Source organism: Drosophila ficusphila, unplaced genomic scaffold (assembly GCF_018152265.1).
Source record: "Drosophila ficusphila isolate 14025-0441.05 unplaced genomic scaffold, ASM1815226v1 contig_758, whole genome shotgun sequence".
Lineage (NCBI taxonomy): Eukaryota > Metazoa > Arthropoda > Insecta > Diptera > Drosophilidae > Drosophila > Drosophila ficusphila.
The window spans coordinates 1,268,957-1,283,525 of NW_025064700.1; the positions used below are offsets into that span (position 1 = coordinate 1,268,957).

A 14,569-nucleotide genomic window follows, 5' to 3' on the forward strand; every position below is an offset into this window, starting at 1 on the left:
TGTCGACTTCTAAAATGGTTGAATTCGACATATGTTCTTGCGCAATGTTAACCAGCAAGTCAGGATGATTAGAGGCCCATTTCCTGAGACACATGCCAGCGGATTGAAGTGCAGCAATTAGATCCTCTCGAATTTTGATGGCTCCATCAACGGTGTCATGACCACTTTGAACTTCGTCAACATATATTTCCTTTTGCAGTACATGTTGTGCCAATGGATATCTCACACTTTCATCCTGAGCTAGTTGATGCATAATCCTGATGGCCGTATATGGAGCCGACGCAGTTCCAAAGGTCACTGTAGTTAAACAATATTCCTGAATTTGATCCTGTTCGTTTCGCCAAAAAAATCCGTTGAAACTGGGCATCATCCGGGTGCATGTCTATGCATCGGTACATTTTTTGGATATCTGCCGCAAAAACATATCGATGCATGCGCCAGTTTAGTATGACTCCCCCAAGATCATTCTGCAACGCGGGGCCTGTACAAAGGACATCGTTGAGAGAACGGCCATTGGAAGTTTTGCAAGACGCATCATAGACCACGCGTAATTTGGTGGTGGTACTCTCCTCCTTTAGTACAGCGTGATGAGGCAGAGTGCATGCCGCAAAACCGACCTGCCCCAATGGCGTGTGAGTCCGATGTTGCTCCTCAGTGCTTGCAGCTTCGATGATCTGGTTGAGATCAAAATACTCTTGGATGACGGCTGAATATTGCTGATGTAACGCTGGTTGTTTTTGAAACTTGCGCTCCAACATATGGAAGCGATCAAGGGCTATTTGCCGAGATTTCCCAAGAACTTGCGAGGAATCGAACTGCGTCTTGAATGGGAGCCGAACCATATATTTCCCATTGGGTTGACGTGTATGCGTGCGTTTGAAATGATCCTCGCACCATTGTTCTTCTGCTGTCAACTGTCGAGTTTCGGGAATTTTCTCTAGTTCAAAAAACTTATTGACCAAAGACTCCAAATTTGTCTGATGGCATCGAATGGATATGGCATGCGAAAGTATTTGGTTTGTCTTACCAAATACAATCCAACCCAGTTGTGTGCGCTGAGCTATTGGTTGATCCTGAGCTCCCTTCCGAACTTCAGACAGCATGAGCTGAGGTATGACATCCACGCCAATCAGTAAGTCGATTCGACCGGATCGCGTAAAGGTAGGATCTGCCAATTCGAGTCCTTGGATATGCGACCAGTTTTGCAGGTGGATATTCATCCTTGGCAGAGGCGATGTTAAAGAGCGAAGCACAAACGCCGTATCCACTGACATGTGGAACTGAGGGTGTATACATGAGCTTAATGTAAACCCCGTGCGATGCTTGCACTTATTTGTTGAGTTTTCGCCAACTCCCGTGATTTCAGCAGAAACGGGGAATCGCTTTAGTCCAAGGGCTTGGACGACATTTTCCGTAACAAGAGTTCCCTCGGAGCCGTGATCAATTAAAGCGCGTACTATCATAGACTGACAGTGATGTTGTTGTGCAGTCGAACCAGTGCCGTCGCTAGAATCACTGTGGGTGACTTATACGAGGCCATTGCACTCACGAGCTGAGTTGTGTTGGCTTGAATTGAGCTTGCCGATGAGGATGACTCCCTCGTTGTCTGATGCTGTAGAACATTAGATCTAGCATTATTAGGCTGACTAGGAAAATGTAAAAGAGTGTGGTGCCGTTGACCACACTGAGAACAATTCTTTGTACTACTGCACTGAGACCAATTATGGTAAGGGCTTAAACAATTCAGACAAACCTTGGTGTTTTCCGCTATCAGTTTTCGAGCAAAACAATCTTTTGACAAGAACTCTGGACAACGCCTTAAAATGTGGTTGCCACTACAATGAGTGCAACGCATTGCGGAATTGGTACCGCTCGTGGTATGGTAGCTGCCGCGTTTATGTATGTTATTGTTGTTAGAGTTGTTCGGAAGCTTGTATGACGGTTTATGCGATGCATTTTGGACCGATGTGGGTTTTGCTGATGGGTTCCCTTTGCGACTTTCTATCATTTCGATGCTGACAAGGCGATTGTTTAGAAAATTTTCGAACATCGAAAAGGTTGGAATTTCTCCTGAGCTGCCCAGGTGATGCTCCCAGGCTTGGAGAGTAGTTGATGGGAGTTTCATCGCGAGATGATGCACTATTCAATGGTCACAAGTTGAGATTGCGATTTTGAGACGCTTGAATTCGTTTATACACTCATTGGTGACGTTGAGTAAGTGCTTGAATTCCGTTGAACATTCCTTGACGATGACAGGCAAGTCGTATAGGGCATTCATGTGGTGCATGAATAACAACCTTGGGTTATTATACCTCCTAACGATGAGATTCCAGGCCACTGCATAGTTTGCTTCCGTCAAATTTATTTGCTGGACATCCTGATCGCAATCACCTGGCAAAGCTTGCTTAAGAAAATGGAATTTTTGAATGCTAGAAAGTGCCGTATTCTCGTTTATCAGCTGTGAAAATACATCAAAAAATGCTGGCCAATCTGTATGTTTGCCAGAAAAAGTGGGAACCGGTAACTTAGGGAGCTGAACTGAGGACACTGCTGTAGAAACCACCGTAGAATTATGGCTCGGAGCTCCAACTGTTGTATCAGTATTTGTTGTTGTCAGCAGGGCATCGTAGGCATCCAAAATAGCACAAAAACACCGTGGTATAACTTTGCTCAAACTTATCTTCAATTGCATTTTTAAAATACGCATGCGTACGCGGACATTTGGAAATAACAATCAATTGGTGATTTTCATTAAATTGTCTAGAAAGTTCTTCTAATTTATCGCGACGGAGTTGAAAATAAGCTTTGGTTTTTCGAGCTGCACTATCTTTTTTAAAATTCGTATGCAGCTGTGTTAATCGTGTAAGAATATCAAATTGAAGAGCACTGAGATCTTCATAACCCGCTCTCTCCAATGAGACCTCTAGTTCACTTTCGTTTTTCTCCATTTGACGCAAAGATAATTGCACTCAATCTATGACCAACATACAAGCATGCAAATAACAAAACACTCACCCTTTCTGTGCAAGAACACCTTGTGTTTCGCAGTCGTTAGCGTTTAACGTTTGTTGTTGTTGTCGTCCGCCAGGCAGCGTAGAGCGACAAAGGCGAAAGCAAGGCGGTGATTTGCTTGGCACTGCAGCTGCGCTTCCAGCGGTCCAGCGAAGTGACGTGGGTGTATGTGGTCGTTGCACTCGGCCGATCATCCAACGAGGCAAATGTTGAAAGAGAGACGCCGATATTTAGCGAATCACTGCAGCTGCGCTTCTAGCAGTCCAGCGACGTGACGTATATATGTACGGGTATGTGGCCGTTGCACTCGGCCGATCATACGAAAGCACAAAGTATAGACAGAGACGCCGGTAACTTAAGAACGGCGTCTATGTACCAATTAGGTTTGGTATTTGGCTGACTCTTTTTGGGTGCGTGCTGGCACTGAACTTTTAGATTTTTATGAACACACAAAGAACCACTTTTGCCAATTTATGGGCAGATAACTGTTGAAAATTAATTTCAAATGTAATCACGAAGTTATTATCAAATGGTTCCCCTCATGGGCCACCAAAAATGTTGTGACAAATGCTAAATTGTCAATGCTGAGCGTCTACCGCTCTGGGGACTTTCATTCGACAAGAGAAAAAATAGGTACAACCGAAGTAACTTCAAGATTAAGTTTATTTAACAAATTTCACTAGATATCAAAAACAACTGATTTAATTACGAAGGTTAAGTTATATCAAAATTTTAGGGTTCTTCAAGGTATAAAATCAAAGACACAGGCCGACCAGCACCGAACACCGCTTGCCAAAGAGTGGTTTGTCGGATTTTGGCATTCGTCTTTTGTGCTTCTGGGGGGGACGGTGGCCCAGCAGGTAGAGCGCTGGCCTCCGGTCCGGAAGGCCCGGGTTCGAGTCCCCGAGAAAAAGAAACGGTCTCTTTTTCCAAATCTCCACCACTTCTATGCTCTATCGCTCACTTAACATTAGTAACAAATTTCGGCTCCCCGGACCCGCACACCCCCCTCGTCCACGTTACTATGGACCCAACAATAAAACTTTCGTCACTCCTAGATGGCGCCAGGTGGCAACCCCACCGTTAGGATAAGTCGCTACTGGCTTATCACCGGTACGATCGAAAATCTATGATAATGAATCCTCTGCAAGAAATTGTAGAGGCTCTAAGCTCACGGGTGGAGTAAAAGAATGTAAATTTTTTTTTTTTTTTATGCTTCTGGGACGTCTCGAGAGCGTAGAAAACTGCATTAAGCACACTCTTTGTCTCCTACGAAATACTCTTAATAGATGCTCGAACAACTATACATTCTGACTACATATTCTACACAAACCACCCAGACAACAAAGCCCATGGAGGCACAGCAATCATAATCAAAAATGACTTAAAATATGTAGAGGTAGAATGCTATAAGGCTGCAAACATACAAGCAACGACAATATCAATCTCGGACCAATCGGGACAACTAAACAACAACAGCCAGGGGCGAAGTGGAGGCGCCGGCACTGGTCCCCGGTCCTTCAGCTACTGGCGCCCCCCGCTAGGGTCACAGTCCCCGTCCCCGGCCTGGCATGCGGAGGGAAGAGGGAAGGCTGGGTCAGCTGCCCGAAACATACGCCTGCCGGGACGCGCTGAGCCAGAGTTGGCGCCCCGGCGCTGAATATCAGGAAAGCAACAACAGCTCGACCTTTCGAAAGAGAAAGGAAAATGATAGAACACAAAAAAAGGGTAATGGGTAAAGTAAATGAATTTATACTTACCAAAACAAACCCACGAGGCCAGCGAGAATTATGAATAGGGTCGCCATGATAATGGCGGTTGATCTATAGTGTGATCAATGAAAGCTGAAGAAATACCTGAAATATCGCTGGCCGGTCATACAAATTTGGCTGAAGCCGTGAAGAGTGGCAACGCCATAATTGATCGTAAGAAAAGTTATCGATAATGTGCGGAACACATGTCGGCGAGAACCTTTTTGAATTCAGAGAAGAAGCAGACACTGAGAATCGAGGAGTTTGGAGGTACGACAATGGCATTAGAATGAAGAAGGAGTTGCAAGCGATGCGTTAGCGAAGATCGGACGCCAAAGTTGAGACGCTGCATAACCGATGGGGTTAATAAGCTGAGGCCATACATCTGAGATCGGAAGAGGCCTGTGCCGCACCAGGATGTGGGATGTATGCGGATATGAAGGAATCGAGGATGCAGGAGGAGAAGTCGTTCTGGACGAGTGATGAATTTAAAAGGCGTACCCAGGGACGTTCCCGAGGCCAATTTTTAAAAAGTTTTCGAAGGAAGGGGAATATGCGAGGAGTTGTAAAACTCCCCACAAATGTAAGTGCATGGCAACAGCGAGAGGACCTGCATGCGGAAAAGCAAGTACCCAAAAGGGAAATAACGTTGGACCGATATAACAGTGAGTCTGCGGACTTGGGACACGTACAACAAGGAGACACCGTGAATTAACGGGACCTCGATGCACTTTGAACCCGATTATGTGAGCCTGGAGAGGATAACGGGACCAATACGGCGTATATAAGAAGGACGCACGCAGGCCAAGGGACCGTCAAGTGAAAGTCAAGCAAATGATCGTACCATCGCGAGTGGAAACCCAGTGAGAACCAAGTGCCAGTGTCACCCGGATCGTGATCGCAGAATCAACAAGCCCAACGACGGTCACGTCCACTAAGATAGCTGAGACTGCCAAGCTGAGATCCGAAGGGTCACGCAACAATAAATTTGGTGGGGTAAACACACGTACTCAGCTGAGCTAGCCGCGCGTTCTGCGTAGCGAGCAAACAGTAAAAAAGCAGTTGTAAAACACCCCAGAAATGCAAGTGCAGGGGAACCTCCGCATAGCAACAGTGGGAGGAGCTAGATGCCGAGAAGCATGTACCAAAAGGGAAATAACGGTACCGCTCTGGACCTTGGACTCCAGTCGCCAAGGTAATCAGTGCAGAACGGGTAATCCGCAGACTTTGGACCGATATATCGGCCAGTCAGCAACAATAGTTTGGTGAGCTAGCCGCGCGTTCTACGTAGCGAGCAAAAAGTGAAAAAGCAGTTCGTTACAAAACATTGATAAAACTGTCATAAGTATTCTCTTTATGCTTAAACTTTTTTTTCAGGTGACCACATATAATAAAATTAAGCGTAATTTCCTGACGCACGACACCCGCTATTGTGGTTATTTAAATTAACAGGTTTTTTGGTTTGTGTCATAAATACCATTTGACTTTCCTTGGCTTCTTATGCGTGACCTGCTACCCGCCTTATAGCCACAGTATCTGATAAAAAACAGATTTTAAAATTTGTAAAGTTTTTGTACATTAAATATAATTTAACATACAAATTTTGTTTCATATCTCTACTAGGTATTGACATCATCCAATAAAACAAATTTTACTTTTTAATATATGCATATTACTTGCTTTTAGTTCTTTCACATCACTATAGCCCAGAGGTCCAAAGCTCCAGTTTGTTTATAGGAAACAACGTTCTCATAAAATGTTTGATCCCCATTTATGTTAAGGACTACGTAACAGTAACTTCATGGCTGCAAGAACCGAACTATAACATATACCCATCACTTGAAGGAGGTCAGAAATTGTTTTTTTTGTTAGGGCGAACAAATTTATTAATGAACATAATTCTTACCTTATTTTAGACGGCAAACATCATATGCTTTTTACTGGTGAATTGTTGGTATATAATGTTAGTAAAAATGATTTACTAAAACAGTATCGATGCCGAACTCATCACAAGCTTACACAGCGTACTACTGTCAGTAATGAAGCGGGAAAAATTAAAATAAGAGGTTGGTTCCCTTAAAATATTTATTATATTCTTAATTTTTACACATATTTTCTATTATGCACCATAAATAAAAAAAACTCGTTTTCAAAAAGTCATTAAATAAAGCTACTATATGGTCTCTTTTCTTTTTTTTTATATATTGTAAGTAATTTTATTCCCATTATAGTCAGTTTTTATAGAAATTCACTTTTGCGCACTTTCTCCAAGTTTAAACCCAGCATTGGCACAGCTAGCTTCTTGACATATGAAGGCCAGAGGAATCCAAAAACTACGAGGAGATTGTCATTTTTAATTTTTATATTATATAAGGGAACAATGAACCGTGAACAATAGTTGTAAAAAGTAATTAAACCAAGTTTCTATGTTAATATTTTATTGGTCATAGGCTTGAAAAATATCCGCAAAAAAAAATAATAAACAAGAAAGGAAGCTAGCTTTGGCAAGCCGAAGCTGATATACCCTTGCAGTCCGCAAATATTTCGAACAGAATACACAAAGGCTAAACAACATTTCTATTAATCCATACTAATATATAAATGTGAAAATGTTTCTGTCTGTCTGTTACTCTTTCACGCCTAAACGGCTGAACGGATTTTGATGAAATTTGGTATGGTGATAGAGGATAACCTAGAAATCCTAATAGGCTATAAATAATCACGCCATCGTTCTTAGGTGGTAAGCAGCAGGTGGCGAAACGGAATAATCACGCAATCGTTCTTATGGGGTAGGCAGTAGGCATTACGTTTTAAGTAAAAAGGATTTCTTTATCAAAGTTTTTATAAAAAAAATTGTCTTACGTTGTAGTTTGTAAAACTCCCGTTATTGTTTTCGATATGCCACCCAAACGTAAATCCAATATAAGCAGTAGTTCTAGCAGAGCTCGAGCTGCAAAAGTTGCTAGAGGCCAAGAATCTGAAGAGCAGACTCGGACGCGTCAGATGTTAGATTCTCAGCGTCATGCGACTCAAAGAGCTTCTGAGACCTATTCGCAGACTCGGGCCAGTCAGACCCTGGATGCCGAACAATTGTTTGCGGCAGAGTCTGACGAAGATTCACAAAGACGACGTCTTTTAAATGCTGAGCGGCAGGCAGAAAGAAAACGTACGTTATCAATGAGAACGTGGGAGGCGTTTAATGGTGCCTCTTTTGAGTATGACCCTTTGATCGACTATGTTAATCACCGATTGGATATCATTGGGAGAATGGATAAAAAATGCAGATATTGTGAAGCACTGAAATGGAAAGAAGAAACTCCAGGTATGTGCTGTTCTGGTGGAAAGGTAAAAATTCCATTACTTGGCGAGCCAGAGGAACCTCTCAAATCTTTACTTTTATACGACAGTAACGAATCCCGCCGGTTTTTAAGCAGGATTAGAAGGTATAATTCTTGCTTTCAGATGACGTAATTTGAAGTAGATAAGGAGGTCGTAATGCTTGGATTTTCACCTAATTTTACCATCCAAGGACAGGTGTATCACAGAATTGGTTTCTTACTTCCCGCAAATAATCAACAAACATAATTTTTGCAACTTAAAAAAAAACCCGGGCGAAGCTGGGACGGGCAGCTAGTTTTCCATATTTTTGACTATTGTTCATATGGCAGCTATATGATATAGTCGTCCGATTTTGATAAAATTTGCTTTGTTATTCAACAGTCGTTAGAAAACTTTATATTCCAAAAATCATGATTTTCTGATGAGAATTAACGATGTTATCATTTTATTTCCGTTAATTCTATATAGATTTTTCGATATTTCCTATGGCAGCTATATGATATAGTTGTCCGATTTTTATGAAATTTTTTTTATAAATCAAGGCAAGTTAAAAAACTCACTCGTGTGATGAAAAACAATGACGTTATCAATTAATTTCCATTAATTCTATATATATTTTTTGGTGTCTCCTATGGCAGCTATATGATAGAGTTATCCGATTTCGATATAATTTAAAACGAAATTCAATAGTAGTTATAAAACGCCATCTGGAAGAACTCAAGTCGATCTGATCAAAAACAACGGATTGAGATTTTTTTTTTAATCTCTCGTATGTGAGCTATCCGATAAAGTCGGCCGATCCGGCTCGTTCCGACTTATATACTGCGTGCAATAACTACACAACTTTTGGGAAAGTTTCAGAAAGATAGCTTCAAAACTGAGAGACTAGTTTACATAGAAACAGACAGACGGACAGACGGACAGATGGACAGACGGAGAGACGGACCGACGGACAGACGGATTTCGATTCAGATCGTGATCAAGAATATATGTACTTTATAGGGTCTGAGGTGTCTCCTTCACTGCGTTGCAAACTTCTGACTGAAAGGAAACTTCTGCAAGGGTATAAAAAGGAAAGACAACTTAAATTTGGCAGTTAAAAATAAAAGTCGAAAATGTAATTTTGTTTTTAAGCTAACTGCCCCTGGGGAAAAAAAAATATTATTATTACAGTCGAGTCCCGATAATTCGAAATGGCAAGGGGATCACTGTTTTTTACGAATTAGACGGGAATTCGATTTATCGAGATTTTTTTCAAGGCACTTTTTTTCAAGGGAACAGAATATTTTAGGAATTATTGCGATTTTCGATTTAGCGGGGTACGAATTATCGGGATTCGACTGTATTATTATTTACAGTTAAACCAAAATTAAATAACTTAAAAATTTGAGCTATAGCGAAAAGGGCCTTGAGCTAATTAGAGAATGGATTTTGAGGATGGGTGCTTATGTTAAGGGGCTTGTTTCTAAATAATATTGCATATATGCGTTTTGATTCCTTTGCAGAGCAAAGGGAATTATAATTTCAGTCAGAAGTTTGCAACGCATTGAAGGAGATACCTTGGAGCACATAAAGAACATACAATATATTCATGATCATTATTCTTAATACTCGGCATCACGATCAGAATCAAAATACGTCTATACGTCTGTTCGTCTGTCCTCCTGTCCGTTTCTACGCAAACTAGTCTCTCAGTTTTAAAATTTTGTATTTTGCTTAAACTATCTCAAAAGGTGTGTAGTTATTGCACGCAGTACATATATAAGACAGTATATATCGGATAGCTCCCATACGAGAGAATGAAATAAAAAATTCGTACGCCGATATTTTTGATCAGTTCGACTTGATTTCATCCAGATGGCGTTTTCTAACTTCTATTGTATTTCGGATTAAATTTTTTTTTAAATCCAGCCCGTTCTGACTTATTTACTTAGTGCAAAAAATACATGTCGGAAAGAGATTCGGGGAAGTACAGAATTAATTTGGTGTTATTTGGGAAATTGGCTACCTCAACCCAACTGGATCTATTGTACCCCCTATCTGAGCTTAAAGCTCCCCCAGAAACCCAGCACCTCCGATAAAATCAAGGAGCTTTGTTGAGTCGATGCTTCCGGTGGTCCCGAGTGTAAGGAACCTGGTCCCGAGGGTTCTGCTCCTCAGGCTACTTAGTGCTGGGCAATCTGATATTATGTGTAGGGAGGATTCATCCTCGCTATCACAGAATCTGCATGTCTTGCTCTTTGCAATCCCTATATTACATAGGTGTCTCCTTAGTCTGCAATATCCGGTTAGTAAATCGGTAACTACCCTAAGTAAATTCTTCCCTAGTGGTATAAGTTTCTTAAGCCTCTTCATGCCATAATTGACGATGAGGAGTTTGGCTTGTCTTTGGCCTGCGGTGTTCTCCCAGCAGGCTTGCCTCATATGTACCTCTTCCTTTCTTAGGTAATCTTTGACTGTGTGTCTGCCTATGCCACAATAAGGCTCGGGTCCTATAAGGGGTCGTTCCGCCCCTAGTTTTGCTAACCTGTCGGCTAGTTCCGGATATGTCTTTATGTCCTGGAATCCATCTTAATGACAGCCTGTTGTTGCTGCCCAGAAGGTTTAACTTTGTTCTTACTTCTCGAACCAGCCTCGAGGTGATTCTATTACTAAGGAATGCAGTAATTGCCGCTCGACTGACCGAGAGGATCGTAATGTCCTTGTTTGTGTACCCGCGCTTCATATTGAGCTCTGCACACCGTCCTATGGCACACACCTCAGCTTGGAATATGCTGGTGTGTTGTCCTAAAGATTCATGGTACTTGATTCGTGGCCCTATTACTCCAAGGCCAGTGCCTTGGTGTGTTAGGGACCCGTCCGTACCATACCACGCTATGTTGTGACTAGCCATGGAGTGTACTTCCTTCATGGTGGTCCATTCTTTCTTGTTGCTCAGATGAGCAGAGAAACTCTTTTCGAAGATGAATTCTACTGTCATTTCGTCCCTGGGGTGTGAACTCAGGGAACTAGTGGTTTTGCTGCATCCCTAGAGCTGAGGATGCGGTCGCTGCCATTACTAGAAGAAGTGATTCTGAACAGGGTGGCTTTCCGCTGTTTCTACTACGAAGTCGAGCGGAGTAAGTTCCATGAGAACTTCCAATGCCGTAGTGGGGCAAGTGCTCATTGCTCCTGTCATACATATGCACGCCAATCTTTGCAGCTTTTGTAGCTGTTTCTGTGCGGTAATGAGCCTCACGCTTTTACCCCAGGCTACTGAATCACAATCATAAGGTATAGCCATCCGATGATTTTGGGGGATGTCCCCCAAGATTTCCGTGCAATTTTCCGGCAGGTGAAGAGACCCCTGAGGCACTTATCAACTTCTGTCGAAGGTAACTCCGAGGTACTTGACTTCCCGGATTATTGCTACGGGAGTACCTAGTAGCATGATTTGTCTCATTGTCTGTAGCTTATACTTCTTAGTAAAAGGAACAATGACTGTCTTTGCGGGGTTGAGTTTAAGCCCAACTTCCCTGCACTAGTCAAGCGTTACTTGACTCCGAGTTGTACAACATCGCAAAGCGTTTCTTCAAATTTCCCTCTGGCTACTATTACTATGTCATCGGCATAGCCCTGGCATTGGATTCCTCTATCGGTGAGTTTTCTTAGTAGTTCATCTACTAGTAGGCTCCACAGTAGAGGAGATAAAACTCCACCTTGCGAACATCCTCTGCTTGTTGCGACGGTCATTGTGCTAGTACCAATTGTCGCCATTGCCTGTCTGGAGCTTAGCAAAGCTCTAACCCATCTTCTTGTTGTTGCATTAATATTCCTTCTGGCAAGGGCCGCTAAGACAGCATCATGCGACGCATTGTCAAAGGCTCCCTTTATATCTAGAAGGGCGGAGATTGCTACTTCTTTGGTGTCCACTGCCCCTTCAAGGTTGTGACAAAGTTGGTATAGTGCTGTGTCAGCTGAACGACCTGCCCTGTATGCGTGCTGCGTGGATTGTAGCGGACAGTGTTTGAGAACTGTGCTCCCAATATGATAGTCTACCAACTTTTCCAATGTTTTAAGACAACACGAAGTAAAACGGATAGGTCTGAAGGACTTTGGGTTGGTGATGTCTTTCTTCCCTGCTTTGGGGATAAAGTCAACCCTAGCTCTACGCCACGCATTTGAGATGTGTCCAATTGCTAGGCTACTCAACATTAGTTTCCTTAAGCGGCCTTGAAGTAGGATCAGTCCCTTCTGCAGGAATGATGGTGAGATACCATCCAGACCTGGTGACTTAAATGGTTGGAAGGTCCTAATTGCCCATTAAAGTCTCTCCGGAGAGACTAGAGACTTGGCAATTGCCTAGTTCTCTGCGCTCGATCTGGGGTGTCTCGGAGTGGACACTACTTCTAGTGGGGTGGACGCATTCTCCACTAGGGGTGAGCTCCCAGGGAAGTGTGTTTCGAAGAGTAATGCTAGTTTATTCCTGATGTCCGAAGTGTAGGTGTTATTACATTTCCTCAGGGCTAGGTTACTTTCTGGTCCAGCTTTGGCCATAGCCTTGTGCAATCTTGCCACTTTATGGGCCGTGCTGATTGCCTCACAGAAGTCTCTGTAGTTTTTCCGTTTGGCCTTCATGATCTCTTTGTTGTAGAGCGTCAGGCTTTGCTTATATTGTCGCTAGTTATCCTCGCTCGTTTTAGCTCTGTTGAAGAGCCGGTGGGTGGAGATGCGGAGCCGTTCCAGGTTGCGTTCCACCATGGGGCGTCTCTTTCTGCTTTCCGTCTGCCAAGAGGGCAACTGTCCTTAAAATCATTGGCTATCTTCTTGCAGAGGTTATCCACTACCTGATCTAATTCTAAAGAATGTCTGGGTATACCTGACGGTTCGTTAGAGAGATTGAGCTCAAGAGAGGACCTGAACCAATCCCATTTTGTTTTCTTGGGGTTCTTTTGGGGGCGTCCCTAGCGGCGTTGGAGTCTAATTTAGATCTAATGATTCGGTGATCCGACATTGATTCCTCTGGCGACACATGCTAGTTTTTAATAAGTGGTCATAAATACCTGCTCATCAGAGTTATGTCTAGGACCTCCACTCTTACTCTAGTAATGAATGTCGGTGTGGACCGGCATTGCCGATTTCTTGGTTACTATTTATAATGAAATCTATAAGCTGCTCACCTCTGTTGTTGGCGTCGGTGCTTTCCCATATCACGTGATGTGCGTTGGCGTCACATCCTATGACCAGGGGCATCTTCTTCTTCCTGCAGCATTCCACGAGTCCGATGATTTCCGGTGGTGGGCATGCTGCGTCCCCAGCAAAATACGCCGACTCTATGGCGATCGCTGGTAACTTTCCTGTGGACTACATCGTCCATGATAGCCTCCTCCAGCTCGGCAAGTTCTTCGTTACTCAGGTATACCTGCAGGAAGTCTCAGGTAGTATCGCAACTCTGCCTCTCTTGGCGGTCTCCGCGAAGGAAGTGCGTGTGCCAGTGAGAGGAGCACTAGAGGTGGAGGGTGGCTGTTTTCCATCTTTACCACCCGCCTTCGACACGCTGGGTATGTCAGCAGATGCCTCAGGGGGGACTCCTCGTCGCCGCCGCCTTCGATGTGCTTGGCTCATCAAGCCTTGGGGGACGGGTGGGGGGTGCCGCTGCTTCTTTGGTGCCCTCTGACTTGGACCTATTCGGGGTATCCATCGGAGGGGTGAGAGTTCTGTTTGCCCGCTCGCTGGCAGGTGCAGTGTTTAGTGCCGCTGGTCGAGGTTACTTCGCTTTCTTTATTGCCTCATCAGGGGTCATCCCCTGCTGAAGGTACCTAAGGTTCCATTTGACCTTGGACCCCGGCAGGCCTCTCCTGTTGGGGTCGTCTAGGCCTCCCGGTTGTCCTCTGGACCATTGTGGGGTCTGTCCCACATTCTGCGTCCGTGACGCACTCCTGGCGGTGGCTGCGCTCCTGGGTGGGGCTGGTCCCACCTGTGGTCCCTCCCCGTCGAGGAGTTGGTTTTCGAAATGTCTTGCGACACTCGAGGCAGGGACGTCCTGCGGTAACTTGTTGATGTTGCTCTTCTTTATGTTCTAATCCCACGAGTTGCGGAGAATATAAGGTCCGCCCGGGCAGAGATCCGCCATACCCGGGTAAGGCGCAGTTAGGACAGGCGGTCGCCACTTGCCTGAACCCTCCGTGAGAGACTGGGCCAGGCTGACTATCGTCACGGGTCGGATGACACCTTAGTCCGGCACCGGAGTGAGATTGTGCGGAGGGAAGGTGGTAGGTAATTGTGAGGGAAGAGGGGTGTGTGGGGCTACAATTTGAAGTCGGCCAGAGAAGCGTCTTATCAGTACACCGACTTCGGTGTACCCGCTGTATGCCCGGGGTTGCTTATTAGCTTGCGCTTATTCACAACTAACCTTATAAAAAAGGCCGTTCGCTATCCGCAACCTGCGACCCGCCTGGTGGCCTCAGCTAAGCCCCCTCTTGAACATT

The 14,569-nt window shown here is 44.1% G+C and overlaps 1 protein-coding gene across 1 annotated transcript; it reads right to left on the reverse strand.

Annotated features, from left to right (window-relative positions):
• Positions 1-230: 230 nt before the first annotated feature.
• LOC122320705 lies at positions 231-11,013 on the reverse strand. Its single transcript, XM_043208871.1, has 3 exons — positions 10,861-11,013; positions 1,472-1,612; positions 231-1,280 (listed from the first exon to the last, which is right to left on the reverse strand). Exons 1-3 carry the CDS (start codon positions 11,011-11,013, stop codon positions 231-233), a joined length of 1,344 nt encoding a protein of 447 aa, XP_043064806.1.
• Between the last annotated feature and the right edge of the window lie 3,556 nt (positions 11,014-14,569).

Excerpts from the sequence above, each read along its gene's own strand:
- LOC122320705 (XM_043208871.1), bottom strand. The coding sequence starts at position 11,013 with ATGAAGGAAGTACACTCCATGGCTAGTCACAACATAGCGTGGTATGGT. Across the intron at positions 1,613-10,860 it reads CCAGCATATTCCAAGCTGAG|CATCAGACAACGAGGGAGTC; the intron begins GTGTGTGCCATA and ends AATGTTCTACAG. Across the intron at positions 1,281-1,471 it reads GACTGCACAACAACATCACT|TTCCACATGTCAGTGGATAC; the intron begins GTCAGTCTATGA and ends ATACACCCTCAG.